Below are 25,492 nucleotides of genomic sequence, written 5' to 3'. Positions count from 1 at the left end.
GAGCGCTGTCACTTTGGCGGATTGCTATTATAACGGTGCATTTGTCAAGCAATGTTTTTCAAGAATAAAACATGAGTTACTTTGGCTGAAAAGAAAGTTATAACTGACCTGTCTGATGAGGTGTGTTTGGTGATACTGCAGCAGCCTGGTGTCATCAGCTGATTTAATAAACAGTGAACAGCTGTGTGTAATGGCACTGTGCTCTGTGCAGCATCTCAGAGGCTTTAGATTTATCAACATATCAGTCCTACAGTATAACCAGCGGAGGATAACAGACTCTGTAAGAATCACCCACATTCATTAACAGATTAATACAGATGTTTTAACTACAGATGTTCAGATGATTTTCTTGTTGATAAAATCATTAAGTGGAAGCGGAGCGTCTTTCCTCCAGAAGCAGACGTTGTTCTGAGATCCATTCTCCACAAAAACACCAACAACTCACTCTGTGCTGCATATTTTCACGTCTCCTCCGTCAGGTCACTGTGCATGCAGCTGCACACCACACAGACATTGTGGTGTTTTGTTTTTATTTGTTTATATTTTAATTACAGTTTTAGTTCTCTTTAAAATCGTCTTCAGTCATGTAGTAACAGGTAAACTCAGCATGCGTCACGCCAGCCATCCACTGTGCGCCGAGCACAGGATGGGGCTCCATGTGTCCATGTGTCTGCCTTCACCTGATTCATGGATGGAAGACAAAAATCTAATGCAGAAGGTTGTTGTGTTTGATACACTATGGATTAGGGATATGCAATATGACAATAGATATCATGTGAAGCGAGAAAAACGTCTACTGTTTGATATTTTGCTCGACCATTTATATTGTGACGCAAATCAAACTCTTCAGGGCAGTATTTTTTATTTGGAGTCTCTCCATCTTTCATGTGGATAACATTGTTAAATTACTCTCTCTGCCCGATTTGCACTACACATGCACGAGGAGGTCTGTCATCTTGGAAAACTATGTACGGCAACTCCACTTGGACAAACCACATTAGACTTGAGTTTGTCACTGCCCGATTTGCACCGCACGACACATGGCTCCATCTTGTGGAATAATAAAACCATTACAATTAAATGGAAAACCTTATTTAAACAAGAGTGGTACGAAAAAATAATTTTTTTTACAGTTTAATTTATTTATTGAAAAGTTTAATTAAAAAAGTTCCTATGGAGAATTTAGCCACATTTGCATAGCTATTCCACTTCCCTTTAAAACACATGATACAAAACAGTCTCACATATTCAAATATGTCTGTCTCCATTTACTTTTATAAATATGATTATGATTGTGATATATACCCGTAGTGATAATTGTCCTGTGACTGAACAAGAAAAAACTAAATGCTCAATAGTTTCAGACTCAAATAAAAAAATACACAGGGATCAACTTCAATATGGAATCTTCTCTGTAGAGTCTCAGTGGCTGATTAAACATTGTTTAACATTTTGAACAGAAGTTCTTTCAATATAGGTGAAATTAGTGTGTTCCTCGGTGCAAATTGGGCGGTGATGCTAATTGGGCAGTGACATACTGGCCCAATCCCAAATCGGCCCCATATACCTTGCCCTATCCACTCCCTTCGTTTGCGCGTTCATGTGGAGGTTCATCATATTAAGTGCTGTCCCCATCTAATTAGCATGGAGTGCAAGTGGACTGTGAAACCCTCAAATCACGAGCCTGCAACAGTGCAGGTTTACGATCATCCTAACAGGAAGTGCGTATGCAACAGGAGAATGGAAGAAACAACACACAAATATAAGAGTTCCGTTTTCTACTTTGTCAGAATTCATTAGATCAAGAGCACACACCTGTTTTTTCTACACACTAACTTCACATCTCAAACAAAATTTCACAATGTGTGGTGGGAAAAGATAACACAAAAGTCAGGAAAATATCACTTTTTCTCTGAGGTTGCTTGACTTGTAACAAACTCACAAATGCCTGTATGCATGCACGGCCTGCATCAAAATACACATGGGAAAAGACAAGGCAGCTCATCAGGCTGCATAGTGTGAAATAGCACAACAGCTGTGCAAGCACGGTGTCTATCCGTCACCATGGTGATGGCTGCTTCCTTGTTTCGGTAGCATGGCAAGGGCATCCCATAATTTGGCTCTCCATTTATACCCTTTCCCTTCATTAGAAGTGCCCTCCACAGCTGTGAGTGTTACTTGATTTGGAGTTACTCTTCCTAGTGAAGTGGTAGTGGGTAGGGATTGGTTTGGGATTGGGCCGCTCTTCTTCATAAGGAGTTAGTTAAATTGTAGACAATTCTCCAACTCTCCACCTTTGTCTGTTTCTCTGCTGTACACACAGAGGGCTCAGCCCTGCCCCCGCTGAGAAAGAGGGTGCATCCCAAGTAAAGTTAAATTGCACTCATGTTTCCTTGTGTCTTAGTCCCTGTATCTTAGTACCTGTATCTGTATCTGCACACATATGAACCGCACTAATGCTAATAAAAGTAAACAGTTATCACTGACAGATCAGCAGTGTTTTCTCTTTGCAACCTGTTATATTATATATTATAATACCTGTTTGACAAACACCTGCACATGGATACAAACCTGCATTTCTGCAGTGTCCTGCACAGAGACGTATGAATGTCTCATATGATTAGCTGCGGTCGCCAATCAATGAATAAGAGGGCGTGTCGGCCGGTAAAAGAGTTCCGTAGAGGCTGCACTCGTGTTTCCTTGCTCATAGCTCCTCAGTCGTCCCTCCTCGCTCTTTGAAAAGAATTGGGGCGGCCGTCAAAATGGCGTTTTGCACAATTTCTGGTTCAGGCGAGTAGCGAGGAAACATCAACTAAGAGACTTGAGATGTACCAGAGAAGCAGAGTCTCTGCTGCATTTTGCTGTCATTTATGGTCGCGCAGCTCTCCTTTGTTCTCAGGAGAATCTGCTTAAGGCAGGAATGCTACAGAGGTAGTCACAGATAAAGACAAGGGGTGGTGGTTGTGGGGGCATGGGCCAACTATTTATTCAATTAAAATGTACTATATTTGGATATATATCGTTATCGGGGTGTGTAATTACCTATATCGGGGTATGAGATATTTTGAATGTTCAGGCCAAATAGCCTTTGTCTAAGTTATTAATCTTAAATATGTCTTGTTTCCAAGTCATTTGACTTTACTGCATTATTATTTTCATTTATTTGTTTCAGAAGGTACTGAAGTTAAATGCAATTAATGAGTTTAGTTTTGATTTTAAAAAGGAATGTCCAGGAATAAAACCCAATTGATTGTTCATTTTCAGAGACGTGTTTTTTGTCCTTTTTCTCATTTTTACTACTGCTATTTAATAAGGAAAAATAATTTAATCGATTACCTGATTAATTGATGAAATACTAAATAGAATAATCGATTACTAAAAGAATCGATAGCTGCAGCCCTAACATCAACATGTCAGGAGCATGTTTGTAGCAAAAAGCCTACCAGACACTTACTAATTACACTCTAATTCTAACTGTGTTTTGATGATGTTGTGCTTGTGCTTGCACAGTGCAAATGCATCACGTTGCACAACATAAAAAATGCTACTCTCATAACTATTAAAATGACAAAATGTTAGCCATTCTACCTTTTGAGATCTTTAGTTTCATCCTCTATTTCTCTGTTTGGTGCACAGAGTGGGCTTGTCCTGATCGGGGAGGACAGCATGTTCATCGAGCCGCTGGTTGAAAATGATCCATCGCAGTCGTTTTCCGGACACAAACACCGGCTGCTGCGGCACCGACGCTCTGCCAAGACCGGCTCTGCTCCAGAAGCTGACCAGTCCAACTACTGTGGGACTGTACAAGGTGAGTGGTACGGGGGACAAGACTGGATGGCATAGGGCATGGCATTATGGTCACAATGAGTTTTGCTGATGCCAATTACAATGAGATGTTTACTACCTTGCATAAAATGAATGAGATGCACAATCCTACTTTTCAAAATGTACAAATAATTTGGAAGTTAGAATGAAGTATGAGTGTTCAAAGATACAGTCCCTGATCCTGTTGCTGTTTTCAGTTGCAGCTATGTTTCCTCTCAGGCTTTGCTTTTAGTCCACGCAATTCACAGGCAGTTGACTTTTGTTTGTATTAATATATAAGCAAAGGAATAGGCAAGTGTGTGTCAATAATTGAAGAGCAAAAGATTGTTCAGTAATAGCATTGTGCTCACTAAGCTAATAGCTGAGATTGGGGAATTCTGTGACATCATTGATAGAAGTCAGACAGATCAAGAAACACGAGCAGTCAGATGATCAGACAAGTTGGAAACAAACATCCAGGTTAGACAAACTTATTTGGTAGGAAAACTACTGTTCTTACTGTTCTTGTGCTTAGTTATTCTTTGCATTAAGGAATAGTTTGTTTGTCTGAGTTACACCTCCAAAAAAGTTCTTACATTCATCTGCTTCAGTGCAGATGTGCTTGTTGCAGTGTTTTAAACTGATCAGCCAACACCTTGTTGAACTTGTGGACATGTTGTTGAACATGTCTATCTTGTTACACTCCCGAAAATGGTTCTCACAGTTTTGAAAGTAGTACTTTGCAAGTACAAATAGGATTTTTATGCTTGAGTCTTTCTGGCAGAGAAATTGTTTCATACATGTGGGTCAAATTACAGTGGATGAAACTGCGGTGTTTAAATTTTTTTTTTTTTTTAAAGAATCTAGGGAATGTTCCTAACGCTCACCTCAAAAACCCTGAAAAATCTTCCAAATCTCTCTGAAGTGATGTGCTCACAGTGAACTGTGTGAATGACCTACTGTCTGCTTCTCCACCCTCCCGGCTGAAATGGGCCAGTTGAACATCCCAGGGAAGCATTGCTAATAAATCATAGGTTTCACAGCAGCATTTACTGCTATCTGTCACCCTTTGATGTTAATTCAGCTCTGGTGTGTTGTAAGAGAGGCTGTGTGGAATACAGATGTTTCCTTATTTAATGTGTATCTCCTTTCTGGTAAATTCTTGTTGGAACCTGCTGAGTCTCTTGCTGTTAACACTGTCAAACACAGAGTAAACCCCACTCTCTGCTCTTTTACGTTCATAATGTGCATATTTTCCTAACCCGTAGCATCTCTTTGCCAAGCTCATAGATTTTTGTAGTTTTATAGAAATTCATAATAAGGTTTTTTTTTTGTTAAGGCAGAGCAAAGTGGGTCTCCCTTCTCTTGAACTGTGGCAGTTTTTGTAGTGTGGAACATAACTGACCACAAGATCCAGTGAAAAGTATTACAGACCAGCTCTGGAAATTGTCATGGAAAAGTTTAAATAGTTGCAGATTGAAGTTTTAGTTGTCCAAACATTTCTCTGTTGAACTATTCTGGAGACAGAACCATTCAGTGAAGCCAAAGAACCACATCGCACAGCTAGAAACCTGAATTAAAAGTGTTTACTGCAGGGCTGCTTGCTGTAGTAACCTCTCAGTAAATACCTGATTCAGACTCTTCTCTGTGGCACAGCTGTCATGTCATTGGTTTGCATTGACCCCATTTCCACCTGGTGTTAACATTGATCTGTATCTGGAAATCATATTCGCATCAAGAAAGATGCGTTAATACAGGGGTAAATGCACACAGAACATTGTTGCCACCACTTTTTGGTTGGAACTCTATATCTACTCTATACAAACCGGCCATATTTTTTAAGAAGATCCACCCAACATGCTCCTGCTATCTCATGCTGTCCACCAAAAAAGCTACAGATGTGCGCTTTTCAGCAGCATCACTTCAGGTTACTCTTGATGGACCACTACAGGGTCTCATGACCAGCTGAGCTAGCACTAGTGCTAACAAGCTTCTGCACTGGCTCTGACTTGCTTTTTACCATTTAAAAGTACACGTGCACTGCAACCTTGAACATTTCCTGACATTACCGAAAAAGCTGTATGTGTGAATGCAAATGTCCAAATCAGTCGAACTAGACGTTAAGTGGACTTTAGCCTTCCAGCTCCTTAGTACAAAGTAAGGGTCGACCGATACATCGGCCGGCCGATATATCGGGCCGATATTTGCGTTCTTTTACTGGTATCTGCATTGGCCGATGCGCGAGTTACAGACAGGCGCTCCTATAGGCAGCCCTGTGTTGTTGGGGGCGCTGGAGAGCACATGCAGCGCATGCATTGCCCCTCCCTGGCTGGCAGCGCACAGCTGGAAGTTTTGGAAGCCTGCCAACAACACAGCTCCCAGAGCCCCTTGAGAGAACGGTAAGTTTTCACTTTGACGGAGAGCAGGACGGAGCAGCCATCACAGCGGTCTGTGTGTGTGTGTGTGTGTGTGTGTATGTGTCTCTCTCTGTCTCTCTCTGTCTCTCTCTCTCTCTCTCACTCTCACTCTCTCTCTCTCTCTCTCTCTCTCTCTCTCTCTCTCTCTCTCACTCTCACTCTCACTCTCACTCTCACTCTCACTCTCTCTCTCTCTCTCTCTCTCTCTCTCTCTCTCTCTCTCTCTCTCTCTCTCTCTCTCTCTCTCTCATTCTCACTCTCACTCTCACTCTCTCACTATGACTGAGAGCAGGACGGAGCAACCACCACAGCAGTGTGTGTGTAAGCGCTGCTCCTCGTCTGGAGCGAGAAAAAGCAAATATCGGCTCCAAATATCAGCTCAAAAAAATCAGCAGCACATATCGGCCATCGGTTAAGGTTGATGTCAAAAAAATCGGTATCGCCCATAAAAAATCTGTATCGGTCGACCTCTAGTACAAAGTGCATGTAATGTGCAATTGAGCCCACATGTGACTATAGCAGGTCATTTTCCAGAGAATTCACAGCAAGCGAATGGGCATGCTGATGATGTTTCTATTATATGGCTTGCGCTGGATATATACAGTAGGCCAGTGAAACTGCATTGTTTTGACTGGGCCTGTACACTCTACTGTGAAGCTAGTGCCAATGGGACTTCCTGTCTTCCTGACTTCCTTTCTTGTAAAATAATAGCCAGTTTATGTCTGGTGAAAAGCTTAAAAAAGCCAAATTACAACTTCATTATAGTGTTTGCATCATGTCACATTGCATCTCTTGCCTCCCTCACACTGTACCCAGGTGCCACCTGTCACCTAAACCAATGTATTTTCATTGTGCGCTACATGTGTGAAAGGGCAACTCTGGAAAATGTCTGGACCTGATGCTGGAGTCTATGAGAAAACAGCTTGTGATTGTCAGTTTCTCTTGGACGTTCATAACAAAGACTTTTGCTATGAGAAATACTGCCTGGGAGAGCTAAATCTGCTGAGTGAGCTGGTTGTACACTGTCCAGTGGGCCTAAAGGAGACCACAACCTTCCCTGGAACTGCACCAGAGGGTAAACATTGAAAGCAGTATGACAGGATGTCCAAGGCTAACTGTTAACCCATACAAACCAGCAGTGTCAATAATTCTGCTGGATCATTTTCAATGTCTGGATAGCAAAATGGATTATCAAGGAGAAATGATAAATCCCTGTTAAACCTCTCTTTTGTGCATTTCATGAGGGGACAACCTGTCCAGCAGCAGAACTGGTGACTCTGTACTGTGGTATCATTCTGTTTGCTGGCAGACTTTCTGCTCATTCACCACGTGCACAGTCATTAACCAGAGCAGCTTGACCTTGAGAACTGAGCTGCACCCCCAAAGTTACTTAACACCACCCAAGCTAAAGACCACTAGCTCTTTTGACAACCTGTGTAAATAAATTCTTTCCATATGTTCATAACTGGGACATGCGCAAAGATTGAAACCTCCTCTTTAGAAAAAAAAAAAAAGGAAAACCTGTAGGGCTATGTGTTTTGGCCTACAGTTTACAGTTTGTTTTCAGCCATTGTACTGAGGTTCAACAGGGTTTTTCATTCCCATTCTGCTGGATGGTAGGATGCCTGCTGATGTTGAATGACTTGCAGACATTTGTACAGCCTTAATTAGATCATTTCTAGCAAATGGAATCATAGTGAACTATTTTTAATTCTATCAAAGATATCTGACATTCATCAATACCTTTGGGTGGCCCTCAGACAATTTGAGAGTAATGAAAGCAAAGTGTTTCATGGGAGGGTGGGGTCTTCCTGCTCCAGAGACACAGTTGCAGCAGTTAAACATTTGTCAAACAGACAAGAACAAAATGTATTACATTACATTGCAAAGAAATAATACATGACATTTTCCATATTTGTGTAGCCCTTGAGTCATCATATAATGAGCAATAAAACATAACATGGACTTTGTTTTCAGTCTAAATCACACAGTAAACAGTATCTTTTCTCCTGAGGGAGACACTAAACCTGCCTGTAGCTGATGGTAATCTACTTCAACATGCCTGTACACACATAGATCATTGACATTTGGATGAATTCTTCTTCACATAAAGCTCCACAATATTTTTCATCAGACATTATGTTCTTAAAGGTCCTATATTGTAGAAAAATCTATTTTGATTGTAAATCAGGCCTAGTTGTGATGGAAGTACTGTGAAAGTATCAGAATGCTAACCCTAACCCATGGACAAATGAAATACATACAGCCCATATTCAGAAACTGTGAGCCGTTTTGACTTCTGTAAGGTTGTGATGTCACAACTGTACGCTCAGTATTTGCCTCTTCAGCTCACTCCGCCTTCTGAATCTCTCGCCCCTCCTGAAACAAACAAAATTTGTTTATTCATATTATTCATGTAAATGATGTGCACTCATTCCATTTCTCTGCATCTTGTTGTCTTTGATGTTTGTGTTAGTTTCCCTCCTCTCCTTTGTTTTGTGTTTCACTTGAGGATGGGGCTTAGCCCATCCCCACACACATGGAGCGTAGCACAGGAGACAGACAGCAGAAGGAAATGCAGTTGTTTGTCATTGCACAGCCTTCCAAAGGTTGGGTAACATAATCGTCAGCGGTGGCGATCATGGTGAGTTTTACCCAGAGCCCTGATTTTACCCAGCTACAAACTAGGCTACCATCAGTTACCTGTGGTTGACATATTATCTACTTTAATCTATACTTTAAATGAATCCAAATTTAAGTCATTTAAGGTTCTATATGTAGAATTGTGAAGCAACTGATAAATATTAATCTTTTAAACTTAAAAAATGAGACCTTTTGACTGTCTTGTTTGCCTGTAACAGCCTGTAGACTTGTTTCTATTGAATTACCTGGGATGGATTGCCCACTCCCGATCACACATACATTACTTCCTCAACAAAGGAGCAGAAAACAAGTTCCCGAGCAAAAGCAGAACAGGACTTACTCCTTTAGTTTTTTCTGTTGTTAGTTCAAAGTTTCAAACAAAATGGCAGCATGTTGCTCCTCAGTCACAGTGCATTGTTTCCCAGCCACAGTGTGTTGCTTCCTGGCCAAATCTTGTTGTTTCCCGGCTACAGCACGGGGAACAAAGTTGGCAGTTTGTGGGTCGGTTCAGGTTCGGGCGGTTAATCAATGCATATTTTTGCAGGTTGGGTGGTGCAGCTTCGCTCTCACCAGTCAGCAGCCACAGCATAACAGGAGCCTCTGTATGTGTGTTTGTGCTACGAGCCTGCATGCAAGCGTACAAGCTTAACGGCTACAGGTGTTGCTAATGAGAAGGAATTTCCGATTCCTACATACAAAACCTTTTAATAGAGAACAGTGTTGGTGATAAAACCTTTCCTGTTAATTAACGTGAACACAGGTAGCAAATGCTCAATAAAGATACTTGATGACATTATAGAAACTTCCATAACTTGCCATTCTGAAAATCAATAAGACGTGTAGTGTAGATGTATTTTAAGTACTATGGGATCATTTTGTGCATAAATTGTATGTATGTGTGTATGTATGCACATGGTGTCCTGAGGTGAAATGGATGAAGGGAAGTGCCAGATTTAGACATTTTTTTCCTCTGCACTCATGTCTGTCTGGTCTTAGCCTGACATCTCTGTACCTTTGCTGTTCCTCTCCTCTCCTCTCCTCTCCTCTCCTCTCCTCTCCTCTCCTCTCCTCTCCTCTCCTCTCCTCTCCTCTCCTCTCCTCTCCTCTCCTCTCCTCTCCGTTTCTCTCCCATCCCCCCTTACCAAAGCTTCCATTTCCTCCCTAAAACCACATGGTCTCTGGAGAGAGATGCATACTGAGGCAGACTTTATATCCATTAAGAATCAACTCCACATCCAGAGGAATTCACAACATGACAATCTCTCTCTCTCCTTCCCTCCCTCTCTAGTTCCCCCTCTCCCTCATGCATTCTTTGTACAGCAGCAGTGCAGTCTGCTTGGATAGAAGTAACTGTGTCATATTGCATAAGAGGCTGGAGGAGGAGGAAGAATGACTGAGCAGTGTGTGTATGTGTGTGTGCTATACCTGCTAACCTTACACTTTGGTCTTTCATAAATATGTATTTAGGGCATGTACATGCAAATAAAATATCTAAAATATCCCTCTCATATCAAGAGAATGGACTTAACCTTTTGAAGCCGGTTTGTTTTCACTCTTTTTAGGCTTATTACATATCTAAACCAGATATGGCATATGTTGTTATCTTCAAGTTAAGCTAGGCTGCTCATGACATAATTACAATGTCAGTCATACTATACATGTTTCTTGGACAGCTTTTATGGCAGGAAAACAAGCATTGGCCTCATTTGAAACTTGCTAAGTTCCACACTCCTTATAGTTGCGTGTAAAGCATTTAATTCTAGCACAGATCCAGTTTACAGCACAACAGTGGCAAATGTACCATCTGAACTTGTAACAGTATTTGAAAGGATGGGTCCTGTTTTCAGAAAGAAGTCAACAAAAGCAGTTTATGATTGCAGCGTAGCTCATCCAATAGGATCAACAGAAATAGATTAAACAGATAAAATATCAACTGTGTTTTTAATCTTTCCACTTGACATGACAAACATGCAAAAGAATGGTAAATATAATATAAACATTATAGGATATCATGCTTAATAAGCATAAATCACCATCCTCACCATTTGATCCACGTAGTACACATGCAAACAAAGTGGCGGCATTGTTCTTGTATTCTCTTAAAATACACTAAATCATAACATCAGTTCTATACTATTTAATATCATGAGGTCATTTGTGTTATTTTGTTAGTTAGTGGCACTAAATATCTCTATATAAATGGACAGAGGGAGCCAGGCAGCCATGTTCATGGGTTTCCCTGGATTTTTTTGAGACAAAGGTGGCAAAGGCTTGAGAACATGCGTTGTGCAGCATTAAGTATGTGTGCGTAGTCACACGCGCTGCATTGATAGTCACACAAACACACACACACGCACGCGCTGTCACTCTCTACAGCGCACTCTTGCTCGCTCGCTCCAGAGTCCAGGAGATTGGATCTCATTTGCGGCCGTCAGGGAGCCGCTATCAATATGCGGGAGAATCCCGGAACTACCGGGACAGTTGGGATGTCTGCCTTTTATTATGTCCTATGCTTAAGTAAAAAAATCATGATTTAACAGAAAAAGTGTAAAAAAAGATTTAAAATTTTATACCAAGATAAAACTAAAAAGATGAAAGCTAAAGACTGATCAATGACAATATTTATTTTACAGGCCTGTGATAGTATACTAGTATATGATATTATAACAATACATAGGTGCCTATTCGATTCAGAATTGATTCAGAATTCTTTTTCCAGTATACTCTGTGCCAAACCATTCACTGGTGTCCTTAGACCACTGAAATGCATTATGACATGTAACTGGCAATTAAGATAAATAGTCAAAAGAATTAATGAATTAATTTTTTTGAAAGCATCTTATGGTGTCCTGCCTGTATGAATATGACAAACTGAGGGGGAGTGGAACTGCTGCGCTGTGTTATTAACATCATGCCTCCAGCGGTGGAGAGCAGCTGCACTGTTACCTTCAGGTAAAGCTGTTGATGTCCAACACAATGAGCTGCCTTTAAGTTAGATAGGCAGGAACAACCCTGCATGTTGATGGAACATTCTGAGCCATAGTTCTATCAAGAAAATGTTAATTGTTGTGGAATTTGTATATTTTATATATTTTTTGATATTTTCTGACCAGTGTTTGAATCAAGCTTTGGGCGATGTAAACAGGAAGCATAATGCTGCTATGGAGTTAGTGGATTACTAATTAGCTTTTATTTCATGGTGAATCCGCACCATGAAGTCATGTTTAGTTTACTACTCAGTGTCTTTATGCACTGCAATGGTGGTTGTATGTATGTATGTAGCTGGAGATGGTCACTTTTGTCTCAGTTCAAAGACAGTCTCTGATGTCAGATGTTAAAGTCCTCCTTGATCTCTCTCTGGTTGCCCACTGACTACTTGTAGATGACATTTGACTTCTTCTCAGTGAATGCTGTTTAGGTCTGGTGTTCTGATGTCTGTTTCTGGTATTCATTCAGTCTCTTGTCCACAGTCTTTGCAGTTTCACTGATGTAGTATTCCCCACAGCTGTCACGTGACATGTAACATTACTTGAATAATGTAGATCAGATACTGTTTAATCCATTCCTTACACTTTTGCTCTTCGAAGTTTGGTTATGAAAAAAAAACAAAAAACAAGACTCTCCATGAATGTACAAGGCTTCAACATGTTGAGAAATCCAAAGACTGACAAACTTGCGGTGCTGTGCAACATTTGGGGTACAAATGAATTGTTATTTGGATGAAAGAACTCTTCTGGAAATCTATATCATTCTATAAAATATGAAATTAAAACACAAACACAACAACATGTAGAAATAAATGTCACAGAATCAGCTCAGGGTAGAGACAACAGATGTGTAGTAGTTCTTCAAACACATCAGGGGTCAATGAAACAGAAGACCCTTTTTGACCAGCAGTTCCAGGTACTTTGGAACCAAAGGAACTAATATCAGGAATTAAATTGAACTTTAAGTCCCTGTTGTGCATCCCGTTTGCTTGGTTTCAATAGAGGGCCAATATCTGCTCTTATATAATAAAAAACCAACATATCAGTGCAACCACAAAGAAACCTAGAGCAGAGAAGAAGTTAACAGTGTGTTGGGCAAAGAAGGCGAAGGAATGGTCAAAGAGTAGGTTGGACTGGTTAACAAAATGGTTCATGAGTAGAAGGGAACTAATGAGTGGTGACAGAAAATGTGACAATGTGAATTTAAAGGCCATATCCCAGTTCATGTTGAATGTAGGATCTCATGGCTGCACTGTAACCGTGTGAGGCACAGATGATGATTACTGCTGAGGTAATGGAGAATCAGAGAATGGGTAGAACACACTAAATCCTCAAAGGAATTGCTTTAAGGAATTACTTTTTTTTTTTAGCTCAGTTAAACTTTCCAGGTAACATGAAGCATGGTCTTCACTACGTTTGAGTTTCGTCTTCACAGAAATATTAATTGGAAAAAATATACAATCTGGTCTTCCCCTGCTGCTCCTGACCACTGAACTAGGAGACTTTTTTTATTTTATTTTATTTTACTTTTATTCAATTTTCCAAAGGCATACAAAAAAAATCTAATTACAAAATTACAATTTATGCAAGTTTACAAGACTGGTCCATAAGTGAAAAGAGAGAAGCACATCACTCAAACAATATGAAAGTCAATCTAGTGAAACACATACATGGGTCAGATTCCCGTAATGTCCCATTTCAAGCGTGTGCCCAGTTAGTTCAGTTCCAAATTGTATTTAACTCCAAGATGTTCCAATGGTCTCTTGCATTTCTGCTGAAAAGTATGAATCCTCCCATTGATGTAATGTCCCAATTTTTCGAGAGTCACGACCTCGGATATCAGAGATTTCCATATAAGAACAGAGGGAGGGCCATCTCCTACCCATTTCACCATGATTACTTTCCTTGCCAGCATTAAGAGTGATTGAATCACTTCCTCATGTTGTTTAAGAAAATTGGGGACACTTCCAAGTAGGGCTGAAACGATTACAAAAAAATGATCGAGGCATTTTTTCATGAATCAAAGCTTCGTTTAATTCATTTCACTCGTTTATTTGACCTGCTCTGCTTGTGTTTTACACGGATGGTTATTACTGACGCACATCGCGTCACTCGCTATGTCGCGGAGTAGTCTACTAGAGAGTGAAAACTACAAAGTGTGTGCGGCATCTAGTCAGGGGCACGCGCGCACACATACACATACACCCACACCGATCGATTTTCTATCGTTTATTTGCCCGTCATGTCTTCTTTTTCTAACGTCACCGTGTGGATCAGTAAGCTTGTTGTTCTAGTTAGTGAACTATCAGTTTCTACCAGTCAGCAGCAGGAGATGAGGAGAGGAGCAGGGAGGTTGATCTCAGGATCTCTACACTGAAAACCTGAGGTAGGAGGAGCGGGGCAATCTAGTGCATTTAATAGTACGGTAGCCTAATGATGCAAAAATTAAAATCAGTCACACTAAAAGTAAGTAAGTTCATGTCTTTGTTTCAGAGGGTATTGAAGTTAAATGCAATAAATGGGTTTAGTTTTGATTAAAACTATTGAATATTCAGACCAAATAACCTTTGTCTAAGTTATACATCTTAAATATGTCTTGTTTCAAAGTCATTTGACTTTACTGCATTATTATTTTCATTTATTTGTTTCAGAAGGTACTGAAGTTAAATGTAATACGTGGTTTTAGTTTAAGAGTAAAACTCACTTGATTGTTCATTTTCAGAGACATGTCTTTTTTGTCCTTTTTCTCATCTTTACTTTCGCTATTTAAAAGGCAAAATAATTTATTCGATTACTCGATTAATCGATGAAATAATCGATAGAATAATCAATAGAATAATCGATTACACAAATAATCTGCAGCCCTAGTGGATTTGCTGACACCTGTGGTCCTATTGCAACACTAATGTTTGCACATATTGCCCTCCAGAATACCTGAATTGTATTGCATTCCCACAGGCAATGCAACCTAGTGCCCGCGTTTACATTTGGGACAATTTGGTGGAACTCCTGCTGTATATTTACTATAAATATATGGTGATATATAGATATTATGTAGGATATTATAATGTAATTCTTTATATCTGTTGCAAATTGAAATTCTGGAGGGTAATCGCAGGATGTCATTCCACATATCATCACTTATCACACATTTCAGTAAAGTACACCATGATGTTTTAAGCCATGCCAGTTTATCCGCATTCAAATTACTAGGAGACTTTTTAATTATAGTCCTTACGGGGGTAGCTGATTGTCTTGTCTCCAATAATGAAATTCCTGCTTCATGAATGGAATCTGAGACTGTCACCCAGTCACCGGAAAAAGCTCAAAGGAAGTTAAAGCAAGAGAGGAGCCCAGGCAGCTGCTTCCTTCATGGCTGGAGACTAAGTCCAGAGCACCTTGACTTCTCTATGGGCCTGAGTAAACACACTGTGAGGGACATATCACAAGGGTTTCTCTCATGGTTTTTACTCTGAAAAACCATGCAGCTAGATTTCAGGAGAATTTTCTCTCATGTCATGAAGTTAAATCATTTGTAGCTTTTCATTTAAATTGCAATAAAAATAAATGAATTTTTTACATTGCTGCTTACCATATGATTAAATGTTTGAAGAAAAAACAAACAAGACACGATTCTGTTTTCCGACTTCATGATCTACTAACTAAGAAAATAGTAATCCTAAAATACCATTTATTTCAGCCTCTAGCATTCTAAACATATTTCAATCACTGCTTCCTGCTTGTGAAAACATGAAACCTGTACAGGCCGACAGTGTTGGCGCTGAATTTATGGCCTGCTGGGACCTGTCTGTGTGGAGTTTGCATGTTCTCCCTGTGCCTGTGTGGGTTTCTGGTGTCTGGTGTCTGGTCATTGATTGTATGTCTGGTAGTGCTGCGGCCGGGGGTCCATTTCTTACCTGTTACTAGGGTTGGAGCAACAGCCCTTATGTTTGAGTGTTGAGATTCTGTCAGCGTCATGTCCAGCATTTTTTTTGGCACATTTGTATTCCTCCACTGGGCTAGAGGTTGGCAGTGAGAGGACTCACTTCCTGTTCACCAGTCGCTTCAGCCATTTGAGCTTGTAGATGGTAATTGGCCATGGTTTGGGGCAATGGTCCAAATTGAAATTACCAAAGCTTTAGCTTCCCTGGGAGAGCAGTGTTTTTGATTTGCTCGACACTGCTGATTGTATCCTGCCTGAGTTGTCATCCACCAATTGGAAGGTTTGCAGTTCGATTCTGTCGATATGTCTTTGGGCAAGATACTTAACCCCAAATTGCTCCCGTTGCTGTGCCAACGGTGTGTGAATGTGTATGATTGGTTAGCTTCCATCACATGAGCGGGATGGTACCCTGTGTGTTACAGTAGCTCCTGTCATCAGTGTATGAATGTGTGTGAACGGGTGAATGAGACATGTAATGTGAAAGCGCTTTGAGTGGTCATAATGACTAGAAAAGTACTATAGAAGTACAGTCCATTTACCATTTATCCACAAGCTTTTCCAGGGCTTTTTAATAAATTTAAATGTTTCCTCTTACACGGACCATAACCACCTTGGTTTGGATTATATACTCGCTCTTTGACACCTGTAAATCCTACCTTCCAGATCATTGAATCACTTACGGTATGTCCAACACTGCTTCTGCTATTATGGAGAATAATGTTTTGTTGATTCAATTCTCACCACTGCAGTGGATCTTTTGGCATGACAAAATAGGATGGAACCATCAAAACAACATGGAGGACTGACTAGTCATATAGAAGTATAAGTCATAATTTTGTTTACAACTAGGCTCCCATCACCCACATCCTACTTCTGTGGTACTGATGGTCAGTGTTGGGGAAGTTACTCAAAAAATGTAATACTTGTTTTTTTAAATTTATTTTTTTATTTTTTTATAAAGTAATACGTTACTTAATTACTCCCTGTGGAAAGTAATTTCACTACTAGTTACATTATTTTTGCATTACTCCTTAGCAACGCCTGTGATGTCATTCGTTGTAAAATGAATATATCAACAGATAAAATAATATAGGTCTGACCATCATAACACCATGTTGTACAAATGATAATTGCCTCAAAATAATATAAAGACAACCTGTTTCAGCACAAGACTGGCTCAGCTGGGCTGAAGAGACTCTCCACAGGCGCACTACATGGCATTTCCGTCCCAACAACACCGATCCAGACTGCTCAGCAAAGTTTTCCTGTCTTATGACAGCCGTCCGTTCACTATTATCATTACTTTGCTGAGTTTGTTTCTGAAAGACGGAGATTAACGAGCAACGCACAAGCTTTGGCTGCTTGGTTGGGGTCTGCATACCCTCAGTTTGAGCGTCACTGTAGGTCCATCAGCTATTAGCTTTGTGTTAGCATGAGAGGGTCGGTTGTACCGCAAGCATGCATGAAAAGAACCTTTGATCATCTTTTTATCCGCCCAATTTATACATAATATTTGAAGAACTTATGTAACGCACGTAATGCCATATTTGTTTGTTTAGTAGCTGTAATGTAGGTAAATGTAATGTGATTACACCCAACACTGCTGATGGTCTCATTTCAATGCAGTTCGAAAAAGTTCTGCAACATATAACATATCTGTGGTCTGCTTGCAGCCTGTGGTAATCTGACAATGGTTACATGTGGTGCACTTAAGGGAATGTAGTATTATCTGGTTCCTCCTTTATTCAATATTTGTCTCCTTGGTTTGTCACCTGGTTTGCCCAAACCCTTCTGTGGTCAGCTATCATAGCCCTCTCATTATTTTGTGAAGACAAATATACTTGCTGCCTGGATTATGTTCAGAAGAAAAGGTTTTTCATAGTCAGTAATTGCTACATTTATATACTTCAGTTGACTTGCAGGGACATGGTCAGGGTGGATCATTGGTGTACAAACTGCATAACTGACACCAGAGGCCAGGGTTCTCTTTCTGTCTTTTTATTTCAGGGAAAGTAGTGAGTATACTTTAAATTGGTGGCAATGGTGTGGCTAATATTTTGCCCAGACCCTCCAATATGCTCAAGCTCAAACAACTTTGTTAGGAGCAATGACAAGCTTTCGAGTTATGTTAATAACCTTATTCCATTTCCAGTATAATTTGGAAACTAGACATAATAACTCTTCAAGAAGCAGTTTGACTTTTTTTAAAAGAAATACGAAATGCCAAAGCACTAAAATAATATAATTATTCCAGTCTGTCAGAATGGAGGGACTCAAGTGTGAAATTCAAAACTTTGATATACTATGTAAACAACAATACATGGATTATTATGGCTTTTAATGCACTGGGGCCTCTTGGTTTTTGGTTATGAAGGTGAATCTATAATGCAGTGTTAAGGGAGACCCTCACTCTTGTGTGATTGTCACAGCCCTATCAGCGCTTCTCTGAGAACAGAACATCTATCCGTCTCAATGTACACTCCAGGAAACAAACTAAACAGGCACCAGATGGACCAAACAATACAGAACTCATTCCAAGTAAGCACTTGGCCTCTGAAGAGGTGGCTGCTGAGTTCTTCAGTAAGCAGTCCCAGATTGACACTGGAGCCCCCAGCTAGCTAAATTCTTGGTGGAATGTTAAAACCTCTTAGCCGTCTTGACAAGCTGATTTAATGTCAATAGTAATAATAATGATGAGGAGGAAGAGAAATGAGTAGACTGATGCACTGGAGGACCTGAATTCAATCTAAATCAGGTATTTCAAGAGTTCATTGTTGTAACCAATAGAGTATTGACTTTAAGTATACCATAGTAATGGCAGTAGACATCCTGTCACATTGTTATTGAGGTTGTGTACTGTTACGCTTTTAATACCAGCACCAATATAATACCTGAGTTATATGCTTTACTAAAAAAAATCATCAAATGAAGGTTTTCATTTCAAGCTGTTGTGAACTCTAATGCTATTCAAGACAACAAGGTATACATTTTGTGATCAGACTATGTCTAAAAACTAGAATGGTTATATCTTTAGAGTGGCCACATTTACAATAATGTGAAAAGTTGCTGTCCTTGAAATCATGCAACAATATGCTGTTCTCCGAGCATACACTGGAATTACATTCAAATTGGACTTTGATACTGAATGTCTGCATTGGACATGATTTGTGTATTGCAGAGCAGGAAGTAATGTGCCCTTTATGCAGTGGAGTGGAAAGCAAGGGTGTGGAGTTAGGTTGGTGGACGGGTGTGTAGTGCATCTGATTTTTAAAACTAAAACGTTTAAATTTTTCCAATTTAATATATTTTTATTACATTTTCACTAAACAAATCACCCAGAAAACTGCTTGCTCAGACTGAGTTTATGTCTGGCTTCAGATCTCTGATAGCTTTTTAAAACTGCTTATCCTACCTAACCAATTATCATGAATGTATTCGTGTAAAAAAAAAAAAGAAGAAAAAAAAGATGAGAAACAACTGAATAATTGATCATTGATAAATGATGATTTAAGTAGCATTTTTTATTATATAATTATACATGATACCTAAATAATTAGGACTGACTATCAAAAGGGATCACAATTGACCCATGAGCATGGAAATGAAAATGAAATGATTAATTAATGTTATTACACAATTATGCTAGCATTAATAATATGTTATTTGTCAGTTTTAAAGAAGGGCCAGGTCGGTAAATAACCTAAGCCATGCTGCAGAAAAAGTATAAAGACAGGATGTTTAAAATGATTGATAGTAATACAGGGCTTGCAGAATTGTCCAAAGTTATTTTCTGGCAATAAGTTTTCTGTTTTGCATATAAAAAATGCCTGTGTTTCAGGAAGTTACAAAATGTGTCTGTCCTCCCAGTACAGTTTACTCTCATAAAACATGCACAGGTGTGTGTTGGCGTGCTGTGCGCCGGTAAAACACAACATAGCCGATCAATTAAGACAACGCATTATGATTAAAAAGTGCAAGTTTGTTCTTCTGAGTCATGCCTGTGTAGTATGCAGTACTACAGATACTTGTATAAAAAAGACTAGTAAAAGCAGACGTCCTGATTCAACTCTTTACTCCAGTAAAAGTAAGACTTAGTTTAATGACTTAGAAGTCGCCAAATGACTTTAACGAATTTCGTTAGTTTATATAATGCAGATTAGTAAAATATTACTTTTATGAAGGTCACAGTCAGATAATAAACTTGCATTTCATAATTGTGGTAGCAGCGGTGCAGCAGATGTAATGAAGTCCACGCAGCACGCTGGATGCAAACTAATATTAAGCCTATAGCCTTTTCATTATAATGTCCATGGACATAAATTGAGTTCTTTTGCCTTAATAATGATAATACACAAAAAATGGTTGGACTGGGAACCCATATATGCATAATGTCTCCACGTTGCATTGAGTGTTGCTTGTGAAATGACCAGGGCTCAGCTAGTGTTGCCTTTTTTTAAATCGTCGATTTCCCAGGATTCCTGGAAAATTGGCTTCTTTTCCCGGAATTTAAAATGTTTTATTTTCGGGAAAAATATTAATCTCTAGTGCGCATGCGCAAGTGTACCGTGCCTAAGCACGCCTCTTCCAACCGTACCGTACCAGGGAAGTGTACCGTACTCAAGCACGGTACACTTGCACTCACACTAGCCAAATAATCTGGATTTTAGGGGGCAAACGTGCTTGGGCACGGTACAATTGCCTAGTGTGAGTACGCCCTAAGGAAAAGAACATTACATCATATTAGAAACCCTAAATGCTGTATGTCTTATTTGTAAAGATATATCAGTGAATTTGTGATGTTTAAGAGAGGATGTACTCATCTCTGCTGTATACTGTATGTGTCTCCCGGTTTATTTAATATTCTTACACCGTTACTATATATTACTAGACATTACACCTTTAATATCCATTGTTTTTAACATCTTTAATCCTGAGTTTAAGTAGTTTAATTTAGAGTGTGCTGTGGTTTACATGAGACAGGATAAACTAAGCAAGCTGAGTAGCCTATTATGTCTTGACTTCAGTCCAGAAATATTGGTTTTCAGTATCAGCTCTCATATCAGTAAAACCTTCTAATAACATATTGGACTACTTGTAATATTACACCTGGTCTCTTTATTTTACTCACTGTATACATCCTAAAGTGAAGCAGTCTATGTAGCTGTTGAAATGTGTGTTTAGATTTGAACCATTAAATCACCCTGTAAATGTGGAAGTGCTACAGCTGTGGAAAGAGTGCTGATATACCGGTCAATCATAGGCACTATGAGATCTTTTCACATACAGATGAATGGACTTTCATGACCACGGGCTCAGGACATAAACTCTCCATTGGCTGCGCAAATAGTACATGCACACTGTGTGTACCCTCCCCAAGCAAATTAGTTTTGTTGCAAAAAAAGCACAGGGCAACCCACAACCCCTGTGCGTTGCTTTGAAATTATATTTGTTATTTTATTTTCATTAATGCCATTTAAGGTCTGTTTTGTTCTATACATGCCATGTACAATGCATCTTTAGGAGTTAAAACACACACCGTAATTTAAATAAAACCACCAATTAGGAATTTTCTGCCAAAATCCAGTATGTCAATATTTTCCAACTCATTTTGGCTGATATCCAATACCAATATTAATGTGTGCATATTTTTGCAATTGTAGATTGTACCGAATATGATCAAGAAAGACAATATATGAAGCAAGAACTTAGCAAGACTGGGGCTCAGGATTAAACTTGAATGCTCTAGTTTAATGCTTTAATGGCGCTTTTCCACTACACACTTCCAGCACGACTCTTAAACTCGGCTCGACTCAACTCTTTTTTTTTTACGTTTCCATTAGGGATAGTACCTGGTACCTGGTACTTTTTTAGTACCTGCTCTGGTGAGGTTCCAAGCGAGCCGAGCAGATACTAATTGTGACATCAACAGACTGCCGGCCACTGATTGGTCGTCACTGGAAGAGTCATGAGCCGTCCCACACAAGAATCAAACCCGGCATTTTTAAATACCGGCAACAGTGGTAGAGCTATACAGCTCAATTTTCTTGCTTTGTGTGTGACAAAAAGCCACAAACAGCAACAAGTACACCACTGCCTCAATGTCCTCCATTGTTTATGTGTTTTGTGTCGCGTATAAAATGAAGTTACGGCAGTTTCGCGGAGCCGTGCTATGACGACCCCGCCCATGTTGAGTAGGTACTTTTTTGTAATGGAAAAGGTCTGTCCTGGAACCGTGTCGAGACGAGCCGAGTAGTGCTAGAACTGTATAGTGGAAAAGCGCCATAATTCTACTATGAAGCATAAGGTGACAGTAATGTACCTAATATGCTGGTTTTCAACAGCTGTTATAAAAATGAAGATGCTTTTTCAAACAGAAAGAGCCCCCCAAGTGCTTTGAGGCACATGGCTGGATGAGCCTGGGGCTGAACGTGCTCCTTAATTGCTTCAGTTCGCCATAGAGAGGATGAGAGGTATTGTACATGATAGCTTCCAGAGTTCCTGTCATCCTCCTCTCTGTCACTGCCTCCACACTGTCCACTTAAATCCCCACTATGGAGTTTAAAACTAAACTTGTTTGCAAGGGCTTGTTTTTGTTTCCGATGTGCAGTGAGGATAACCTTCTCCATGTGAAGTTCTCTGTATAAATAAAAAATGACTCTTATGAGTGATTATCATGGTGGATGTTTTGTATGGTGACTAAGGGTCTGTGTAAACTGGGATTAGAGGCCTCACTTTCATAATTGCTGTAAGCTCCATGACAAGTGTAAACAATACTTGTTGAGAAAGATGAATGTTTTTCTGAAGCAGCATTGGGTCAAGGATTCTTCTTGCCATACTAATCATGTGCTCCCATGAGCTGCCCATATGTGAGGCATGTGAGGAGTTGAACTCCAAGTCCTAACTTCTTACAGGCACCTTTCATTCCCAGGCTATTTCACTGGGCCCTATCTTTCGCCCAGCGCATGTGTCTTTGTCAGTTTCAGACTGACGTTGGTGACATTTTCTGCACCCACGTTGTGTAAATAGCAAATGCACTTGCACTCGTCTGTGCGCCTGTTGGCGTGTCGGTCTCAAAATGAGGTGTGGTCAGGCGCATTGTTAGCGCGTTGCTATTTGAGGCAGAAGAGAGCGTTTGCACTACTGACCTTGGAGTCTTCACAACTGTATGAAAGGTTGATTAAAACAGTTTTTGAGCAATATTTAGCACATTTTTGAGATGACATAGATCATGTTTCCATACTTTCAGCAATTAAAACCCTGCTGAGTTTACCTGTTACTCAATGACTGAACAAAACCATTTTATTTATTTTTTAAGTCTCTTTTTATTAACCAAGAACAACAAGGTTACATTGTGAAAGAAAATGCAATTTGTTTTCTTTTCTTTCTTTTACAAAATATGTAATCACACACCTACAGACATTGTAGAAATAGAAAAAAAAGCAGAGTATTTGCAGACCTCTTTAGGCCCATAACATCAGTGTCCTAGTGCATTGCATGTCATTAGGGAATGTCAGGAAGGGTCTTAAGTTTTTCAAAATATGTAATTACTGGGTTCCAGATACCATAGAAACGGTCATTGGACCCTCTAAGTGCATACTTTATCTTTTCCAATTTAAGATACATCATAAGATCAGTCAACCATACAGCCACTTTTGGTGGTTTTGGGGATTTCCAATGTAAAAGAATTTGCCGCCTACTCATATGTGGCAAGTAGGGGTGTGACGATCTCGATTGTAAATCGAATATCGATCGAAATGACCTCACGATCTCGACGGAGGAATCAAGGATGTAGCCACGCCCACAAAGTCACGTCCCGCAGGCGAATCAAGAGGGAAAAAAACACACGTTGAAATGTGGCAAGTCAACATTACCTCTTCTAACCTGAACCTGCAGCCGGTAAAAAAAATGGCAACCGCTGATAGAGGACACACATCAACCAAACTCGAACTGGTTGTCGGTCCGTTTGGGGGGCGGGTGATTGGTCTAATAAGCAGCAACACAGAGCTATAAGGACGCTGTGCTCTCACACGCGCTGCATTGATAGTCACACAAACACACACACACGCGTGCACGCTGACACTCCCTAGTGCGGGAGAGTTGGGTTGTCTGCACTAAAGCAATAACTAGTGCTATGGGGGTATTTGTAGCACCAGAGATGCTACTGTTAGGATACAGTTAGGATACTGTTAGGACAGTTAACACACTTAATTGTTCAGTGATGTCTATAGACAGTTTTTCTTTTGTTGTGAACTTAAATATCATCTAATATGAAGAGTGCACACTGCAGTTACAACAGGGTCACTACATGATTCTTTTGTTTACAGTAAGTTTCCAATTGACTATTGAAACAAGTTATTGTTACATTATATTGCCAATAAATTATTTAATTTTGACAGTAAGGCCTTAGTGTGGTACATTGCAAACAACTGATGGAGATTATATCACTCATGATTAGTCTAAAAATGGCATAGGCATCTGTGCTAAAAGGATCCAAAAAAAGGGATTGAGAATCGAATCGAATCGAATCGTGACCTTAAAATCGAAAAAAAAAATCGAATTGAGGATTTGGAGAATCGTTCCACCCCTAGTGGCAAGTCATCTGGGGTGCAAGGCAGGTGGCAATTATGCCATCCCTTGCATCCATTAAGGTGGATGGAACACTTTAAAGACCTGGCCACTTGGAAGAGGAATACTACAGCTCTTACTGATTGATCCTACTGGGCATATCTGCATTGTGTTCTGACTCAGATCGGGGCCATTCTAGTCAATGTTTGTGGGTTAGGGTTAAGGTTACTATCTGACTACATAGCCTACTTACCTAAAAGCACAAAAATCCAGGAAAACAACCAAGTCAACAAAATCTGAGCAAGTCATCATATTAAGGCCATTCTATTACTGCATTAATAGTGGTATTCTAAAGTGCTTGTGAAGCTTTGATTAGGTTGCCCAAATTAGTGTAGCAGCAGTGCAACTGAATTCAAAAGTTAGATGGCTTGCCTCCAGTCAAAATGCTCAGCTTATAAAACTTTCTTGGTGGGGTAGAACGCCATGTGGGAACAAAACAAAACTGCTTCAGAGCCAGAGTGTGATGCAAACGATCCCAGCATTGCCAGGGAATTGAATGTGGGAAGCGTTGTTGAGAGTCCTCTCTTTAGTCTTAGTCATGTAGCTGCTCACCAGATTAAGTGAATCTCTCCTTTTCAGGGTGGGCCAGTTAAAAGGTCTTGTGTGCTTTTGGATCATTTGCACAGAGCTTGTGTGGAAAAAGCTGCATCAGTGTCTCTGTCAGATGTGATGTAGGAACTGATCTGGATACGGTCTGCTCAGTTATTGTCACTGGGAACATGGGACCACTGTTCTGGCTTTGTTGACTGAAAGATGTGCTGGACTGTATTGTATAAATACACATAGAATCACTTTGTCTTGTTGTAGATGTACTAGGGGTGGAACGGTTCATTAAAAAAATCCGTCCTGTTCGGTTCGGGGCACGTGTGTATTGTTCGGTTTGTTAGGTTCATTACATGCACAACGTAAGCCTTGCCAGTAACCCAGTGAAGTTTTTTTATTTTTTCATATGGCACGACGCGGAGGACATACATTATAATACTATGGACTTATGAAGGATGGAAGTTTTTGCTCCGTGCCAAGCTTTCCAACAGTACGAACACCGGCAGCTACTGACCTGAGAAAGTGCACAG

At 40.0% G+C, this 25,492-nt stretch overlaps 1 protein-coding gene across 1 annotated transcript in view; it reads left to right on the top strand.

The window, feature by feature from the left end:
- Window positions 1-25,492, top strand: part of adamts17 (ADAM metallopeptidase with thrombospondin type 1 motif, 17) — a 119,597-nt gene that overhangs the window by 14,018 nt on the left and 80,087 nt on the right. The window contains exon 3 of the mRNA XM_062419070.1: window positions 3,637-3,808. Coding sequence (XP_062275054.1) covers window positions 3,637-3,808 — 172 coding nt within the window. The remainder of the gene's footprint in view (window positions 1-3,636; window positions 3,809-25,492) is intronic.

This window comes from Scomber scombrus, chromosome 1, assembly GCF_963691925.1.
Source record: "Scomber scombrus chromosome 1, fScoSco1.1, whole genome shotgun sequence".
Taxonomy (NCBI): Eukaryota; Metazoa; Chordata; class Actinopteri; order Scombriformes; family Scombridae; genus Scomber; species Scomber scombrus.
This window is presented reverse-complemented; position numbering and strand designations above follow the sequence as displayed.